This window comes from Cuculus canorus, chromosome 6 (genome assembly GCF_017976375.1).
Source record: "Cuculus canorus isolate bCucCan1 chromosome 6, bCucCan1.pri, whole genome shotgun sequence".
Taxonomy (NCBI): Eukaryota; Metazoa; Chordata; class Aves; order Cuculiformes; family Cuculidae; genus Cuculus; species Cuculus canorus.
Window position 1 is genome coordinate 9,197,656 of NC_071406.1, and position 14,395 is coordinate 9,212,050.

Consider the following 14,395-nt stretch of genomic DNA (forward strand, 5'->3'; position numbering starts at 1 on the left):
TGGCCATATAGAGAAGGAGTTAGAAAGCAAATCATATTTCCCAATGCAATAAGACTTTTATTGATGTAATTTGTTCTTTTACGTGATCCATATGTATAACTATTCCTTACTGTACAGATAGTTTCCTCTACTTACGAGTTTCAACAATTAAATTTCACCTTTTTACTTTTCCAAAGTAAAAAACCCTTTTTTTCTTGCAGGTCACTATTGAAACAGCCGTTCATTGATCCTAAGAGACTGAGTATATTTGGAAAGGTAATGTGCAAAACAGCAGGATGTATCAGCATGAATTTTTAAGAAAACACTATCAGTTCATAAAAAAATATATTTATCTGTTTTACTAAGACCCTTACAGTGGCAAAAAGTGGGAAGAAGCCCACCATAATTTAGTTTATCTTCTGTATATTAATTTCTTCTCAGAATGGGTATTTGAAATTGGTTTTATGGCACTGCAGCATTTATGTTTCAGAATCTTCAGGAGAAAGTATTTATCTGCTTCCACTAGAAATTTTAATACAGGCACAGGTGTTGTGAAAGTTTGTTTCTTATGCTTTTGAGTTTGGGCTGCAGTTAAATTGGCAGCATCCTTCTAGTATAACTTTCATATCTGAGTGTTTCACTGACCCTTGAAGTTAGCTGAATTACAGCCTTAGATACTGGCAACAACTTCCTTTTGCACCACCGGCTAGAAATCTCGTTTGTGTTTTGTCAGCTGGCTTTGCTGCGTGGCATGTCCTTGCCTCTAGCATGAAATAGAAGGCGGCAAAGGCTAATACATGAGTAACAAACTAAGTTGCATTTTACTGTTATCTATTCAATAGCAGTAATTGGAAACACCACATAATGGCTGTTTATTCTATGAACTAGCATGGGCAATCTTTTTTTTTCAAAAGAAGTTGTTTTCTTAAAGATGAAGATGTTTCTTGCCTTTGACCTCAAAGTAACAACAAGCCATGATTGAGCATGTAGTCAAACCCCACAGTCATCAGTTGTAAGAACAGCGTGTATTCCACTGTGAAAGCCCTTAGTTCCCATCCCTTCTCTGCCACTGACTTGGTGTGTGGCCTCAGAAAAGGTGTTTAACCTGTGTGTCTCCATCTGAACGTGAGATGAGAATATTGTTATTTACCTCCTGTATGGCAGCATTTTGAAGACTAGTTAATGTTTGTCAAGTTTGGTGAAAATGATGTAATATTTTTAGAGTTCTGCGTGAAAGTGACCCTCCACAAAGATTTGAGCTCCTGCCACACCCCTCGAGCTAAAGAAACTGTCATTGGAAGAGTATCAGTACTATCAAAACCAGTATTTGTTTCACAGGGCAGCGGCCAGAGATTTTTCAGCTGAGGATGTATGAATAGGGCTGATGCAATACGCCGTATGATCATCACACACATTTCTATTCAGGTTTTGGTGCCTCTTAACAAGATATATAAAGTTCATATGCATATAAATACTTCTCTATATCCTCTTCCCACAAATGACTGAAAATGTTACTTCTGAAATGAAATTACTGAGCACCCTGAATTACTCACTTCTTTCTTTAATTTAGAACTTCTTTTCGTTGCTTCTTGAAAATTTCCACTTGTTTTCTGTAGGAGATTCAGCAGCATCACGACATGATGAGACAGCTACACCATACATGTAAACATGGTTTTACAAATCTGTGAAAGCCTACTATAAACAGTTTTTTGTTTGACCAAGTATTGTTGATGGTGGTGTACCTGCATTTATTTTCTGAAGGAAAGACAGAGAAAGGAAGATGATGATGTACCTGCATTTATTTTCTGAAGGAAAGACAGAGAAAGGAAAAGTGGAAATGTGAGAAAGCAAAGAGCAAAAACTGGAAAATTCAGTAAGCTTCAACACTGCTTTGAATTCAGGGAAATTTACCCTTTTCAAGTTAACCTCTCTGAGCTGTTTTCTGCTTTCAACAAAAATTCATAAAATTTAGAAGTCAGTTGTAGAGTTAGGAAAAAAAAGTCTATTTAACAGCTTCCTAGGGTTAATTGTATTTCCCCCCCCCACTCTGCTCATTTTAAAGTCAATTAAAAACTCATTTCAGTTCTACTATCTACAGCAATGCAATTGGAAAATTCTTTTTTTTTTTTTTAATTTCTATGCATTAAATTTGCCTTTTTGATGGAAATAGAACGTACACCATTCTTGAAAATAAGATAGCTTTGGAATTGCTTAATGCTGATATCATAAAGCTGGGTCCATGTGCACGCTTGTGGAGCTCTTTAAAATATTCTAGAACTACGCAGAAATAAAATTCTTGTCACGATCAGTAATGTAAACTGTGCACAAGAGCGTCTAGAAGGACACAGTGTGGAAAACACCTACTTCTGACTGCCAAGCAATCTGCCAATGCCACCGTGCTTATCTCTGTAAGGGGTATGAGCCCAAGTGATGTGTGATCCAAGGGCCTTTCTGAACTGCTACACAGTGAGTTGTGTGTCCATGTAGTCTACATTTTCATCATGGAAGTAGAAAGAGAGCTTGAAGATAAGTTGAAACTTCACAGCCAACCAGCTTCTTGGAAATACGGCAATTAGGGTTGTAACCACAGAAATGCAGCTGATGAGCGAGGCATCGTATATCCTTGCATCAGAATACATGGACTGTTTTCTGCATTGTAATTGTGAAGTGCTTCTGACGTTGTAATCTCACTGGGTAATGGTTCTGTCCTGGAAAGCCTGGCTGGAAGCAAGGGCACAAGCACAAGGGAAATTCATTCCCAGAAGAACTAAACCAAGCTCTTAATGAATACAAGGAATAAATAATAAATAACCTGGCGATAGCTCTCCTAGTATTAAAATTGTGCTGTGGAGCTACTGGGAAAGACACAAACAGAATATTAAACGAAAGCAAAACTAGAGAACCCGGAGGCAGGGGAAAGTTGCTATTCTCTTAAACTCTTTGAATTATACAAGTTTTAGGTGCCCTCTCCAAAATTCTTTCTTAGGAGAAATCCACTCTTGTTCATGGGCAATTCTGGTTAGCTCTCGGCCTCCTAGACTGGAATTTTTGTGAGAAAGGGATAACTCAGTTCCTTATGCTCCCTTGAAAATCCAGCTCTTATTCTCTATTTCCTTTAATGTGTCCGTTTGCATTTACCATATATTTGCTTATTTTCCTAAACTAAGGTTAAAGGATTTTCAAATATTCCCATTATTCCACAGAAATATTTTATTCATTAAATATTTATACATATAAAGAACAGGACCAGGCAGGATTCAAAAGTCTGTAAGAAAACTCTGTGAGCATTTGACACGCAGTATTATTTTTTGGGGGTAGGTTGGTGTTTTATATTTTCCTTTTCCCTGTCATGGCACAATTTCTTCTTCATGTAGTGTGTTGTGCCAAACACAAAACAACAACAAAACCAAAATACCTGCAAAAATCAATTTTCCAGCACTGATGAAGAGAAAGCAAAGATGGCAAATAGAGAAATTTGAAGAGCCCATGATATATGAGAAAAGCATTGATCCCAGGCTCCACAATACAGAATTTCATTTTCTGTGGGTCTAGAATGATTATCGGTGTACAGATATGGATTGCCGGTGTCATTTCAAGGAAATCTGTGGTCTCGGGTTAAAGCTTTTGTGTTTTCATGCAAAGCAAAGCTTTCATGACTCTCTTTTGTGTGACAACTCTTCCTGGGAGGTGTATTATAGACTTTGCAGAGGAGATGTTGAAGAGATGTGCCATAAATAAAGATAATTGTGTTGAGGCAAGGGGAGAGCTCTCCCAGCGTCTTCATGCCGTCTGTGTTCCCTTCTTTTTAACACAGTCACCTGAGGGGTGCTCTGGTGGCCAGAAAGTGCATCCAGAGATAAACATAATATCGAGCAATGTGACTACATATGGCTTTTATTTCTCCAGAACAGTGCAGGAACCATACCTCTCTGTGGGATGTATTCTGCTGTACTGGAAACCTCTTTAATAGCAATGGGATTCAATCTGTGAAGGTTCAGTTGTCAGGGGGAGGACGTGCTACAGTCAGTTCACAGGTTTTCCCCATTCTCATACCCACTGTCCTGTCAGCAAAATGCTCAGTGTATCCTAGTAATTGCCAAAATTCTACATTAAATATATTCAAAACTGAATACAAATCTTCCTTTCTAGGCTGTGTTCCCAAAAGCTGTACCTTTGGTGTTTATTTGGGTTTTTTTTCTCTGTAATTTTGAAATCTTTTATTGGTTTAGAGTACGAGCTGCAGTATGCTCAATATTATTAATTACATGGTTTAAAGATCACAACCAGGCCATATGAGATCTTCATTCACTCTTAATTGTAGGTTTGCTTTTCATTTAATAGAAATTCTTGCAAATATAAATACACACTGCAAAATGATACTATCAGAATAGCTCAATAGCTTTTAACTTTATTGTTGCTAAAATGAATAAACAAAAATCTCAGTATCATTTCTGTTGTTAGGGATATGGTGGCTACATTACATCAATGATACTGAAATCCAGTGAACGACTTTTCAAGTGTGGAGCTGTGGTAGCACCAATTGCAGATATGAGGTTGTATGGTGAGTATTCCCTGCCCTACACCTGTGTGATAATCTATTCGAAACATCTTTTATTCATGAAGCTACAGTTCATTTTGACTAAGGGCAGATAATATACCAACATCAACTAGGTTTCACCTCTCTGTCTTATTCTCTCTGGTAAATGAAAGGGCTTCTAACACTGGGACAGCTTACCAAAACGTGCAACAGATACCTTAATATTAACAACACTGATTTTTGTCAAGTAGTTGTGTTTCCCACTTCCCGCTGAAATTCATTCAGGCACCCTATTTCCTGAGAATCCTTAGGCTTTTGTTATTACTTTCACAGCATCTGCTTTTTCAGAAAGATACCTTGGTATTCCATCAAAAGACGAAAACGCTTATCAGGTAAGTTAGCATAAACAAGTACCTTAAAATGGCAGTTTTACTCTTAAAATGCAATTCAGTTACAACTTCTTGTGTGTTTGTTTGCCAGGCATCCAGCGTATTATACAATCTTCATGGTTTAAAAGAAGCAAATTTGCTAATAGTTCACGGGACAGCTGATAGTAAGTATTTACAGATGCAATTACATTTGGAGTCAGTGTTTTTAGTAGGCAGGCATTCACAAACAGGTTAGGCACGCACCTAGCAAGTACATTTTTAGCTTCACTATCCCTCTGATAGGATTTTTCATCTTATGTCAAATGCCACTTCTAACTCTAAACTGATGATGTTTTTCTTGGTTGAATATTTGTACCTTTTTGATGCTGTGTATTCTAATTTGTTTAAATCTTCTGGACCACCATGTTGCTAGTGGAGCTATTATATGTGTTATTAATGGAACAACATACATTTTTAACTGTATTTTAAATTTCTGGAGATTCTGCAATTGAAGAAAGAATTATCAGTGCAGTTGATGAAGTACCATACCAAACAAGTTAAACTTTTCCACTAATTAATTACAAGGTGGTGCCAAAGCATCTAGAGCTGAAGCTACAGGGAATCTTTTAATAGCACCGATACTTTTAGCAGTAATTAAGACAGAGATTGAATAGAAGAAAGGTCTAACACTTTAAATGAAGACATAAGATATGCCAAATAAGATACTTTGTAATTACAGATTTATATTTAACTGCAGTATGCCTTCCTGAACTTAACTGATGTAGGTCTAGAGAAGGAGCTGTTATACAGGCACAAGTTATAGTGCTGCAACAAACTCCTCTGTACGGATTCCCATGCATGCTTCTTTCCCTAGCATCTTCCTGGTGGTTGTGGGATAACACAAGGTTTCTTACTCCTCAGTATAGAGGGATAAGCACCTTGCACTGACAAGGGCTGAAGTGAGAGTGCCTACACACAAATGGTACAGTGAGGATGGCAATCGCCAGCCTGTCACCTCAATGTCATTTTTAAACGTGTGTTATAGATCACAAATGCAATCAGAGAGGTGCAAACATTGCCCAGTGTTTCTTCCCCGAGCAAGGGAGAGAGGGACAGAGGAGGTATGCTGGGTGACTGAACAGTCATGAGGGTCTCAGGCTTTGCTGATTGTAAAAGGCAGCAGTAATTTCTACCCCTATGAACTTGGCGCTATAGGGAATTGGGGCTCTGATAGATGTCTGAGCAATAGAGTGTTCAAGACTAGGATTCTGATTGCCTGCTGCCTTTGCTTAATATCACACCTAGTGACACTGGCCAGCCTACTTGCAGCCTAAGCTCTGCAGGGTTAGAACATCATAATAAAGTTGCCTAGTTTTACCACGCAGAGATTAATTTACTGATACGTTGCAGAAATTCCATTGCTTAAAGAAGTGTGGGCGGTAATAATCTGCGCAAGCAGTAGAAAATCCAATGTGCTTTCCTTTAACACAATTATAAACTGTCATGATGTGCAAACAGAATGGTTTTACACACCTCTAAACTGTCACAGCGTGTGTAAATCAAGGATAGAGAGAGGAGTTCTCATGGAGTGCCTGGAAAGCCTGGATTCCCTGGGGTTTCCAGCTCCTTCTCGAAAACTCACTATTATGCCCTGTGTCACTGTTCCTGGTGGGGCTCTGCGCTTCTGACCAAAAAGACAGGCAGCTCCACGTTTGGTAGTAATAGAGATTTGAAACATTTCCAGTCCAAGCTGTTTAACAGATAAGCATTTCATATTAGCTTAACTTTCTCTAATAGTATCCAAATGTTCTTGTATTGCAGCTAAAGTCCACTTCCAGCATTCGGCAGAATTAATTAAACATCTAATAAAAGCTGGAGTTAATTACACTATGCAGGTACGTGCAGCTGTGACATTCCTTATAAACATAGTTCAACATTTAACCTTATATTGCTGTTTCTTCCCTGAGAAGCACCCTACCTACTACAAGGCACCAGTATTACCTCAACTGGCAGTTATAGTTCCATTTAATCCCCTTTTCCTTCGTGTTAGTATGGACATCAAGAATCGTATCTTTTCATTTTTTCTGGGTTCTTTGTCTTCTCTTTTTTCTGCTTGTTTATCCTACAACGCTATGCAAACTGCTGTAGAGTCCATATACACCCCTCGTAATATGGAGTTATCACTGCTTTAGTCTCTTTTTACCTAAAATTATTGGATCACATGAAACTAATTCCTCTTCTTTTCGACATTTGGATTAATTAAAAGGCAGCTAAAAGGCAAGAGCACTGTTCCCTTTCTCCATAGCCATATGGATGGTGAAAGTGCTGTGAGGGATAGGCTGGGGAGAGCAGGACAGGACATGCTGCTGATGTACAGACTTGCCTGTGACCCACCACATGTAAACGTTTCTCACTGAGGGCTCTGTTTGCTTTAAACCTTCTTGAATATCTTAGACAATGTGGGTTTGGGTCACTCCTCCAGCTCTCTCTAACATTACACATTGCAAACCTTGACCTTACTGAACCTTAGATAAACCTGTAGTTTCCACTGAAAGATGCCATCTCACGTCAGGGAGCAGCTGGTAACAAGGGAGTTGTAGCATCACTTATGAGTGGAAAAGGACTTTAGGTGTGAAATATGAATGGGACAGGAACTGTTCCTACTGTCCCTGTGATTTCAGCTAAGGTGATGTGAAGGCCTATGAGGAGAGGAAGACGCAAGAATGGCAGAAGGCTTTCAAAGGAGCCCTATTGAACCATTCTTGTGCAGCCCTGTGATAACCTGAGTCTGAGGAAGGAGCAGCAGCTTTTTGCCTCAGGCCACCACAAGTCTCTTGTCCTTAATCTTGTGGCCTGGATTTCTTCATTCAGCCTGCAAAGTTTTGTTCAGCCTCACTTGGGAGAAATTTCCAGTGGAATTTGGATCAATAGAGAAAAATGCCTATATCCGCCCCAGGAGAGAGAGATGATGGGCTTTAGATGAGATAAGAAGACAGAAAAAAATGTGAATAAAAAGGATTTTCACTGAGCACTTAGAAGCCGGGATATTGAGAGGTCCTAAAAGCGTGAGGTAATTAATCCTCATTGACGTTAATGGGATTTTGGATGCCTAGACACTATTGAAAATGCCAGCTAAGAAAACGGTTGTAACCGTAATGAGCAAGAATATAAATTTTTCCACTTCTGCAGATCCCGCTGCAGTGGTTGTTTTATGTAAGTTCAAATTCCAAGAGAATGAGTTTTACTTTGAGTTTTATTAGCTTTCCTTAATGCCATAAAACTAATGTTATCATCCTGTTGTGATCTAAAATATTTTGAAGATCAGAGAAAGAAAATTAGAGCCCTAAATATCTGAAAAGCCTTTTAAAAACTGTTTACTTTTTTCCTTCCTCCTCTGCTAGATCTACCCGGATGAAGGTCATAACATTGCTTCTGAAAAAAGCAAATATCACCTTTACAGCACAATCCTTGGCTTTTTTAGGGCTTGTTTAAAGGAGGAGACACCAATTTTACCACAGGAGCCTGAAGAGGATGAATAAGGAAGCCTATTTGTGTAGTACTGAAGCGGACTTACTTTGCGGCTCAATAAAACCTTAAATAAAAATGACTGTAAGATTGCAGATTCGGCAGAAGCTCAAGGGCAGCTAAAGGATATCACAGTGGAACAGCACATTTACGGACAATGAGCTGATAAACTGGAATTCAACTACAAAGTCCAAGCATATTACCAAGGGACAAAACCTTTACCTTTGTGGAAGGTCAACAGTTGGTTACAGTTTCCTGGAAGAACTTAGTTTTGCATAAATGTAGGGTTAGTGCATGTTTGTTATGTTAATCCTCACTGTTGGTTCTGTAAGTGGTTGCTCGTTTTTTAATTTAAATGCACATCTTTATTCATCTTTGCATAATGCACAACCTGTCATAAGTATTACGGCCACTAATATTTTAAAAAGATGAGCTGCAACCTAACACTATACTGTAATGTTACAATAAGTGCAATTCTTTCGCTGTCTATTACACATAAGAAACCACAGAGATAATAAAGGGCACGATATTTTCTCTAGTTTCTGCTCAAAGGGGATATATTGTCTAGTGCATCAGATAACATAAACACTGAAAATTATTTTTTTCCCGAATTCAGCATTTACTATTATTACTGTACCTACTAGTAACCAATAAGGGACGTTTTTGGTAGTGTACTCTTGGTCTTTATGTATAAACCCAAGACTCCCTAAGCAGCAAATCTTTCTGAGCTTGAAGAATTTTTTTGCAGACATAATTAACAACTGTATTTACAACAATATCTGCAATTGAAATCTTCCTCCAGTCCAAAATGTATCCATTGTTTCCTTAAAATATGTTTGGGTTGTGTTTTGGTATTGTTTATAGTAGTTAATAGTTTGCTGGTTACCCTCTAATTTTAGAATATGCTACTTTGTCACATGTAAATTAGATACATAAATATTTAATTATAGTTTCAGATAAAGAAAATTTGTTAACAATGTATAATGCCACTAAGTAACACTTCACTCCGTAAATAAGGACATATTTTGTATAGTGCATCTTCCTTTTCTTCCATCTGCTCTCAGATGTAATTCTAATGCTCATCAAGGTGGCCACGTAGCTGGAACACTCCATTAGTTTTTATTCCAGGAATGCTCATTAAGTCTCTTGCAACAGGATTTAGATTCAACAGCATCACAAAGAAATGAAATGTTTTTCATTCAAAGCAAAGGAAGCTCCTGACAAGTTAAATTTTGTTATTTATTCAGAGGGCAAACCCCTCAAACATCCATTTATTTTTGCCAAGGTGAATTACAGCAATAGAAATTGAAACTATGAAATAAACAAAGCAGCCAGTTTGGGTTTTCAGAATATTAACTCTGATCACTGAAATCAAGTACAATGTTGACTTAATTTAAGGTATCTTCCGGACGGTATGTGAAAACTCTTGACAGATGCTATGCCACTTACATGAGAAAAACTGTATTTTTTTTTTCTTTTTTGGATATATTCCAATTACTTTCCTACCCAATTAAGGTTTCATTTCTTGCAGGATTAAAAAGAGTAATTTTTTGAGGGTAACTTATACTATTTAAGATGCAAAGTTCTGCATATTTTATGAAGAGTAGGAATTGTTTTTAAAGTAAATCAAAAATCACCTGAAGCTTTTTACTCATTACTTTCTTGTGGAATATTTTCCTTCATGGTTAGCATTTTTTTATGATGCAAGTAATTAATTTGTCTGAAAGGTGTGGGTTTATGGAACACTGGAAAGTCTCTGTCTTTTAATGTTTAGTATTTATCTTGTTTTATTAGCAATGTTTAACTATTTTTCAATTAGTTTAATACAATTTTAATGTGCAATGATACTTTGTCTGGGTCCCAGTGTCACCACAAAGTTTAGCTTTTCTATAAGCTATTTATAGTACACACAGAGTACATATGTATAGCATAGTATAGGCACAGTATATATGTATAGAGGCTACTATGTGCACTACGGTAAGACCATATAAAAAAAAAAGTAAGAAGAATTCAAACAACTTTTTGCAAATTCTGATTTCTATAGGGCAGCAACATTTTAAGGTCTACTGTTGGCTGGGACTTCTAGATTGTGATTTTATAAATTACACCCATTACTTAATAAAAGCTGAGCTGACAACACTGATTCTTTTCCTAACCAAACCCAGTAAGGGAGCTCCTATATATAGGACTCAATGAGATGTTTTTCCCACTTTGAGCCAAATGCACAAGAAGAAACCACAACCTATGAGCACAGGTTGATCACACCGCGTGGACTTGGCATGCAGAGGCTACTTTAAAGGGTTAATTCTCAATATGCTCTGGCTGTTTCTCTGTGAGGCAGCCACTATGCATTCATATTTACTACATTTTACATATGTAGTCTTCAGTTACCGCAAAAGAAAACAAACAAGGCTCATGTCTCGGCAACAGGATTATGCATGGGCTCAGGAAATGTGCTGTCTTGGGTCTGTGGAGCACACGCACCGTCTCGCCCTTTCCTTGTAGCTCTCTGTCTCAGGCCTCCATTCCCTATTGTTTCCATCTCAACATCTCGCCTCCAATTTTGATCAGCTTACCTGATTATGAAGATGGGATAAGGACGTGGCTTCTGTAAGAATGCTTTTACCAGGACGGGTATGTTTAAAAATTGTGTTATCTGAAATATGGGTTCTACGTGTGGAAATACAGTACGCTTTTATGTTTTTAATATTTCTCACACTGTCCTACAAATACAAGTATTTTTTCTATAAACGTGTATGCAAGGTTAAGCATCAAGATGATAATACAAGAGGAGGTTGTGTTTGATCTGAGGTCTTAATTAATTTTTTGTGTAAGAGTTAAATGAAGATTTGCAAAACTGTTTTCAGATGCACCCTCTGATCCTAGTTAGACTGAAGAATTTTGTGCAACGGGAGATCCGGAGCTATCTCTACCCTTGTTAATCAGTTCAACTACTTCTTCTACTTCAGCACTGCTGTATATTGTTATCTATCAGGATCTACGAGCATAACTAATGGCAATCACTCATTAATTAGTCTGTGATCTATAGTATTGATCAAAAATTAGTACACAATGCACAGAAATGGCACAAGAAGTGTAGATTTTTTTCTATCTTATCTATTGTTAATCACTGTGATGACATTTTAGGTCTGCAAAATTACTGTTTGACTCAGCTGTCCTTAAAATATGACACTCACCGAACTACATCTATTAATTGTTGGAAAACTAGGGAATCAGCATATCCATTTACTGCTTGTTAGGGCTTATCGCTACCTTCTTGATTTCCTCTCTCCTCTTCCTGCTGTTAGGACCTGCAAAATCTATGAAACCTGTAGGTCATACTGAAATTTCAATTACATTACAAATTTGAGAGGAACTGCATGTAAATTGGAATATTTTTTTTCCAGATTGCTGAGTACAAAGAAAAGTCGGTTATTTTTAAATGATTTTCTTAAATCCTTTTGCAGTGAGGACAGAATTATTTATGACCTGGTTTGATCAACGTCTGCTATGATTTTCTATAACCACCTATTTGTTGTTCCTATGTTTTTGGCATATGTGGATCTAGCTGTGTCTGAAAATGAAGATGATTGCATCTGTTCTCTTAGCTCTGGCACTTATTTTGAGAATGGAGTCAGTTAGGTTCATTTAGTTGAGAAATCATGATTTTTAAGACAGAAGAGCTTGTATTTGATCTGAGGCCAAAGATTCTCCATGGATACTTGGGAGTGTGGACTCCTTTAATAGAATGCAGAGGATGCAGGATGTGCACTAGTATCCCTCCTTGCAGGTTTATTAGATGTTACTGAAGAAACTGAAGCAAGAAAAAGACTGTCCCAAAGAGACTGAATCCCAGTTTCTTTTGCACAGCCTAAATAGGGAAGGTACAGTAGTCCTGGCATTTTATATTTACTTCAAGTAACTCCTGCTGTCAAGTCGCTTGCCTCTGGGGAAGGAAGGACCTCACTGGTATTGATTACCAGTGCATCTTCTTCAAAATATCTTTCAGTACTATTAAGATCACTCCTCTTTTTCCTCTGAACAATTTCAAGAGTACTTCAGAGAATGGGGAGCTCCTGGGACATAGCTAAGGAGAGTTACAACTTCCAAGGTGCCAGGAGATTTGAAAAGCAAAGAAAGGGTTTAGTTAAGCTTCTATCTGTTGCATTTCATACATGAAAGTCAAGAATGAGCCTGGCTTCGAGGAGGTAGGTGGGTGAGAAGTGTGGGTGATTCGCTTGCCAGGGAGTAACACAACATATTTCCCACAAACCTGGTACCAAAATTTTGCAGTGGTAAGTAAAACAAATGCCTGCTTTCTAATGCCTGAAAATTACGGTGCTGTTAATCAGGTATTTAGATAGTATTAAGGAAATTACACCACTGGAGTGTATGTGGTCCAAAGTTTCCATTAAACTTGCAGCTGGACTTCTTGCTTTTGTAATTAGTTTAGAAATCCAATATCCCACCTTTATGTAAGTCTAACTCAACAACAACAGAATTGATTTGATGATGGCTGTGTTGCATGAGGACACAAGTGATATGTACAGTTCTTTTTAATTAAAATATCCCATCAAGTGCTAACAGACCATTTTTAGATTTCATGACCAAAGGAAAAAGACAAGCTTCCAACTGATAAAACCAGCAGAGGGAATTTAATTCATAGGAAGGTACTCGGGAAATATTTCCCTAAGGAAAATGATTAGAAAAATATTTTCTGCTAAAATGTATTTTGTGTCGTAAGTGAGCTCAGACTACAGCTGTCAGGGTGCTTCTTGGAGAATTTAAATGTTTTCTCTACATCACTGTGAAGAAAAGAAAAGGGAATATATGCATATTTTGTTTCAATATCGCAGAGGTGTTACTTTAATAAAATGGGCAGATCCTTCTAAAATCTCAGCAAAAAGCAGAACAAGCCTGAAGAAGTATGTTGGTTTGTTCCAGCAGTGGCACCTGTCAGCCTTTTCCCAGATATAAATTTAACAAATAAAATAATGTATTGAGTCCATTCTTGAGAAGGTTTTCACCACCATTAGGAGAGCAGTAAGAAAGAACAGTGTTGTGAGGAGACAACTGAAGAGACATTTTACTGCAGCATGTTGCTCTATTCAGAGATTTTGCTCTAAAGTAAAGTGGTGTAGCATGTACCACAAAAAAAGGTACCTTTAGAGTCAAATGTAGCCAATACTTGACGCAATAAACTTTCAGCTAAAGCAGGAGTGAAAAAAATGTTATTTTAACGAGAGAATAATGAATTATGTGGATTTTTATGGGGGTTTAGTCCTATATTTAAGGGTAATTTATATACTACCATTCAGATAGTTGTAAAATAGGATTCATTAAATATAATTCCACATTTGAAATAAGCAGTTACAGTGAAATCTTTGTTTTGCAAAACAGTGCAAATTGTTACATTTAAAGCTATTTATGCTGTCAAGTTATCTGTTCTTCCTTTTGAGCTGTACTAGACACTACAATTGTGGGGCTGATGGGTTGATATTTTTAATTGGGATAGAAATTGTACTGAACTTGGACAGAAGGGGCTTCTCTGCTTCTTTAAGAATTGTTTGTGGAAATACAAGGAATCTGACACCCGTGAAATATTTGAAAGAGCTTTTATAGAAGATCATATGAAAATTGTTACCCTAAGAAGCTGGGAACTACAAATGAAATGACAAGTGAGGTCATTAGGTGGTGTAAACAGAATTAAGCAAGACGAAAGAAAAAGCAGCATGGAAAATCAATTTAGGCAGGACTTTAAAGCTTAAAAGGAGCATCCTGTGAGTGTATCAAATTTTGCAGCTTTGCTTTATTCTTCTTTTTTGGATTCAAGCACTTGTTTCTGACTTGGGGCTGGAAGCAAGATTGTGGTCAGATTTTTCCAACAAGGACAATGACAATCAGTACATGGTCTTTAATTAAAAAAAATAAATAAATAAATAAACAAAATAAGTCCAGAGTGCATTCGAAGAGCTTAGCAACAGCA

General features: G+C 37.4%; 1 protein-coding gene across 5 annotated transcripts in view; it reads left to right on the forward strand.

The window, feature by feature from the left end:
* Nucleotides 1–14,312, forward strand: part of DPP10 (dipeptidyl peptidase like 10) — a 521,204-nt gene extending 506,892 nt beyond the window's left edge. For 2 of the 5 annotated variants that reach the window (XM_054070220.1, XM_054070222.1), the window contains exons 21-26: nucleotides 201–255; nucleotides 4,441–4,540; nucleotides 4,850–4,908; nucleotides 4,997–5,069; nucleotides 6,706–6,779; nucleotides 8,286–14,310. In XM_054070220.1, the coding sequence (XP_053926195.1) occupies nucleotides 201–255; nucleotides 4,441–4,540; nucleotides 4,850–4,908; nucleotides 4,997–5,069; nucleotides 6,706–6,779; nucleotides 8,286–8,423 (499 nt within the window). In that variant the 3' untranslated portion in view covers nucleotides 8,424–14,310. Of the gene's footprint in view, nucleotides 1–200; nucleotides 256–4,440; nucleotides 4,541–4,849; nucleotides 4,909–4,996; nucleotides 5,070–6,705; nucleotides 6,780–8,285 lie in introns of all 5 variants that reach the window. The other 3 variants (XM_054070221.1, XM_054070223.1, XM_054070218.1) reach the window with 3 other exon arrangements.
* Nucleotides 14,313–14,395: the final 83 nt, after the last annotated feature.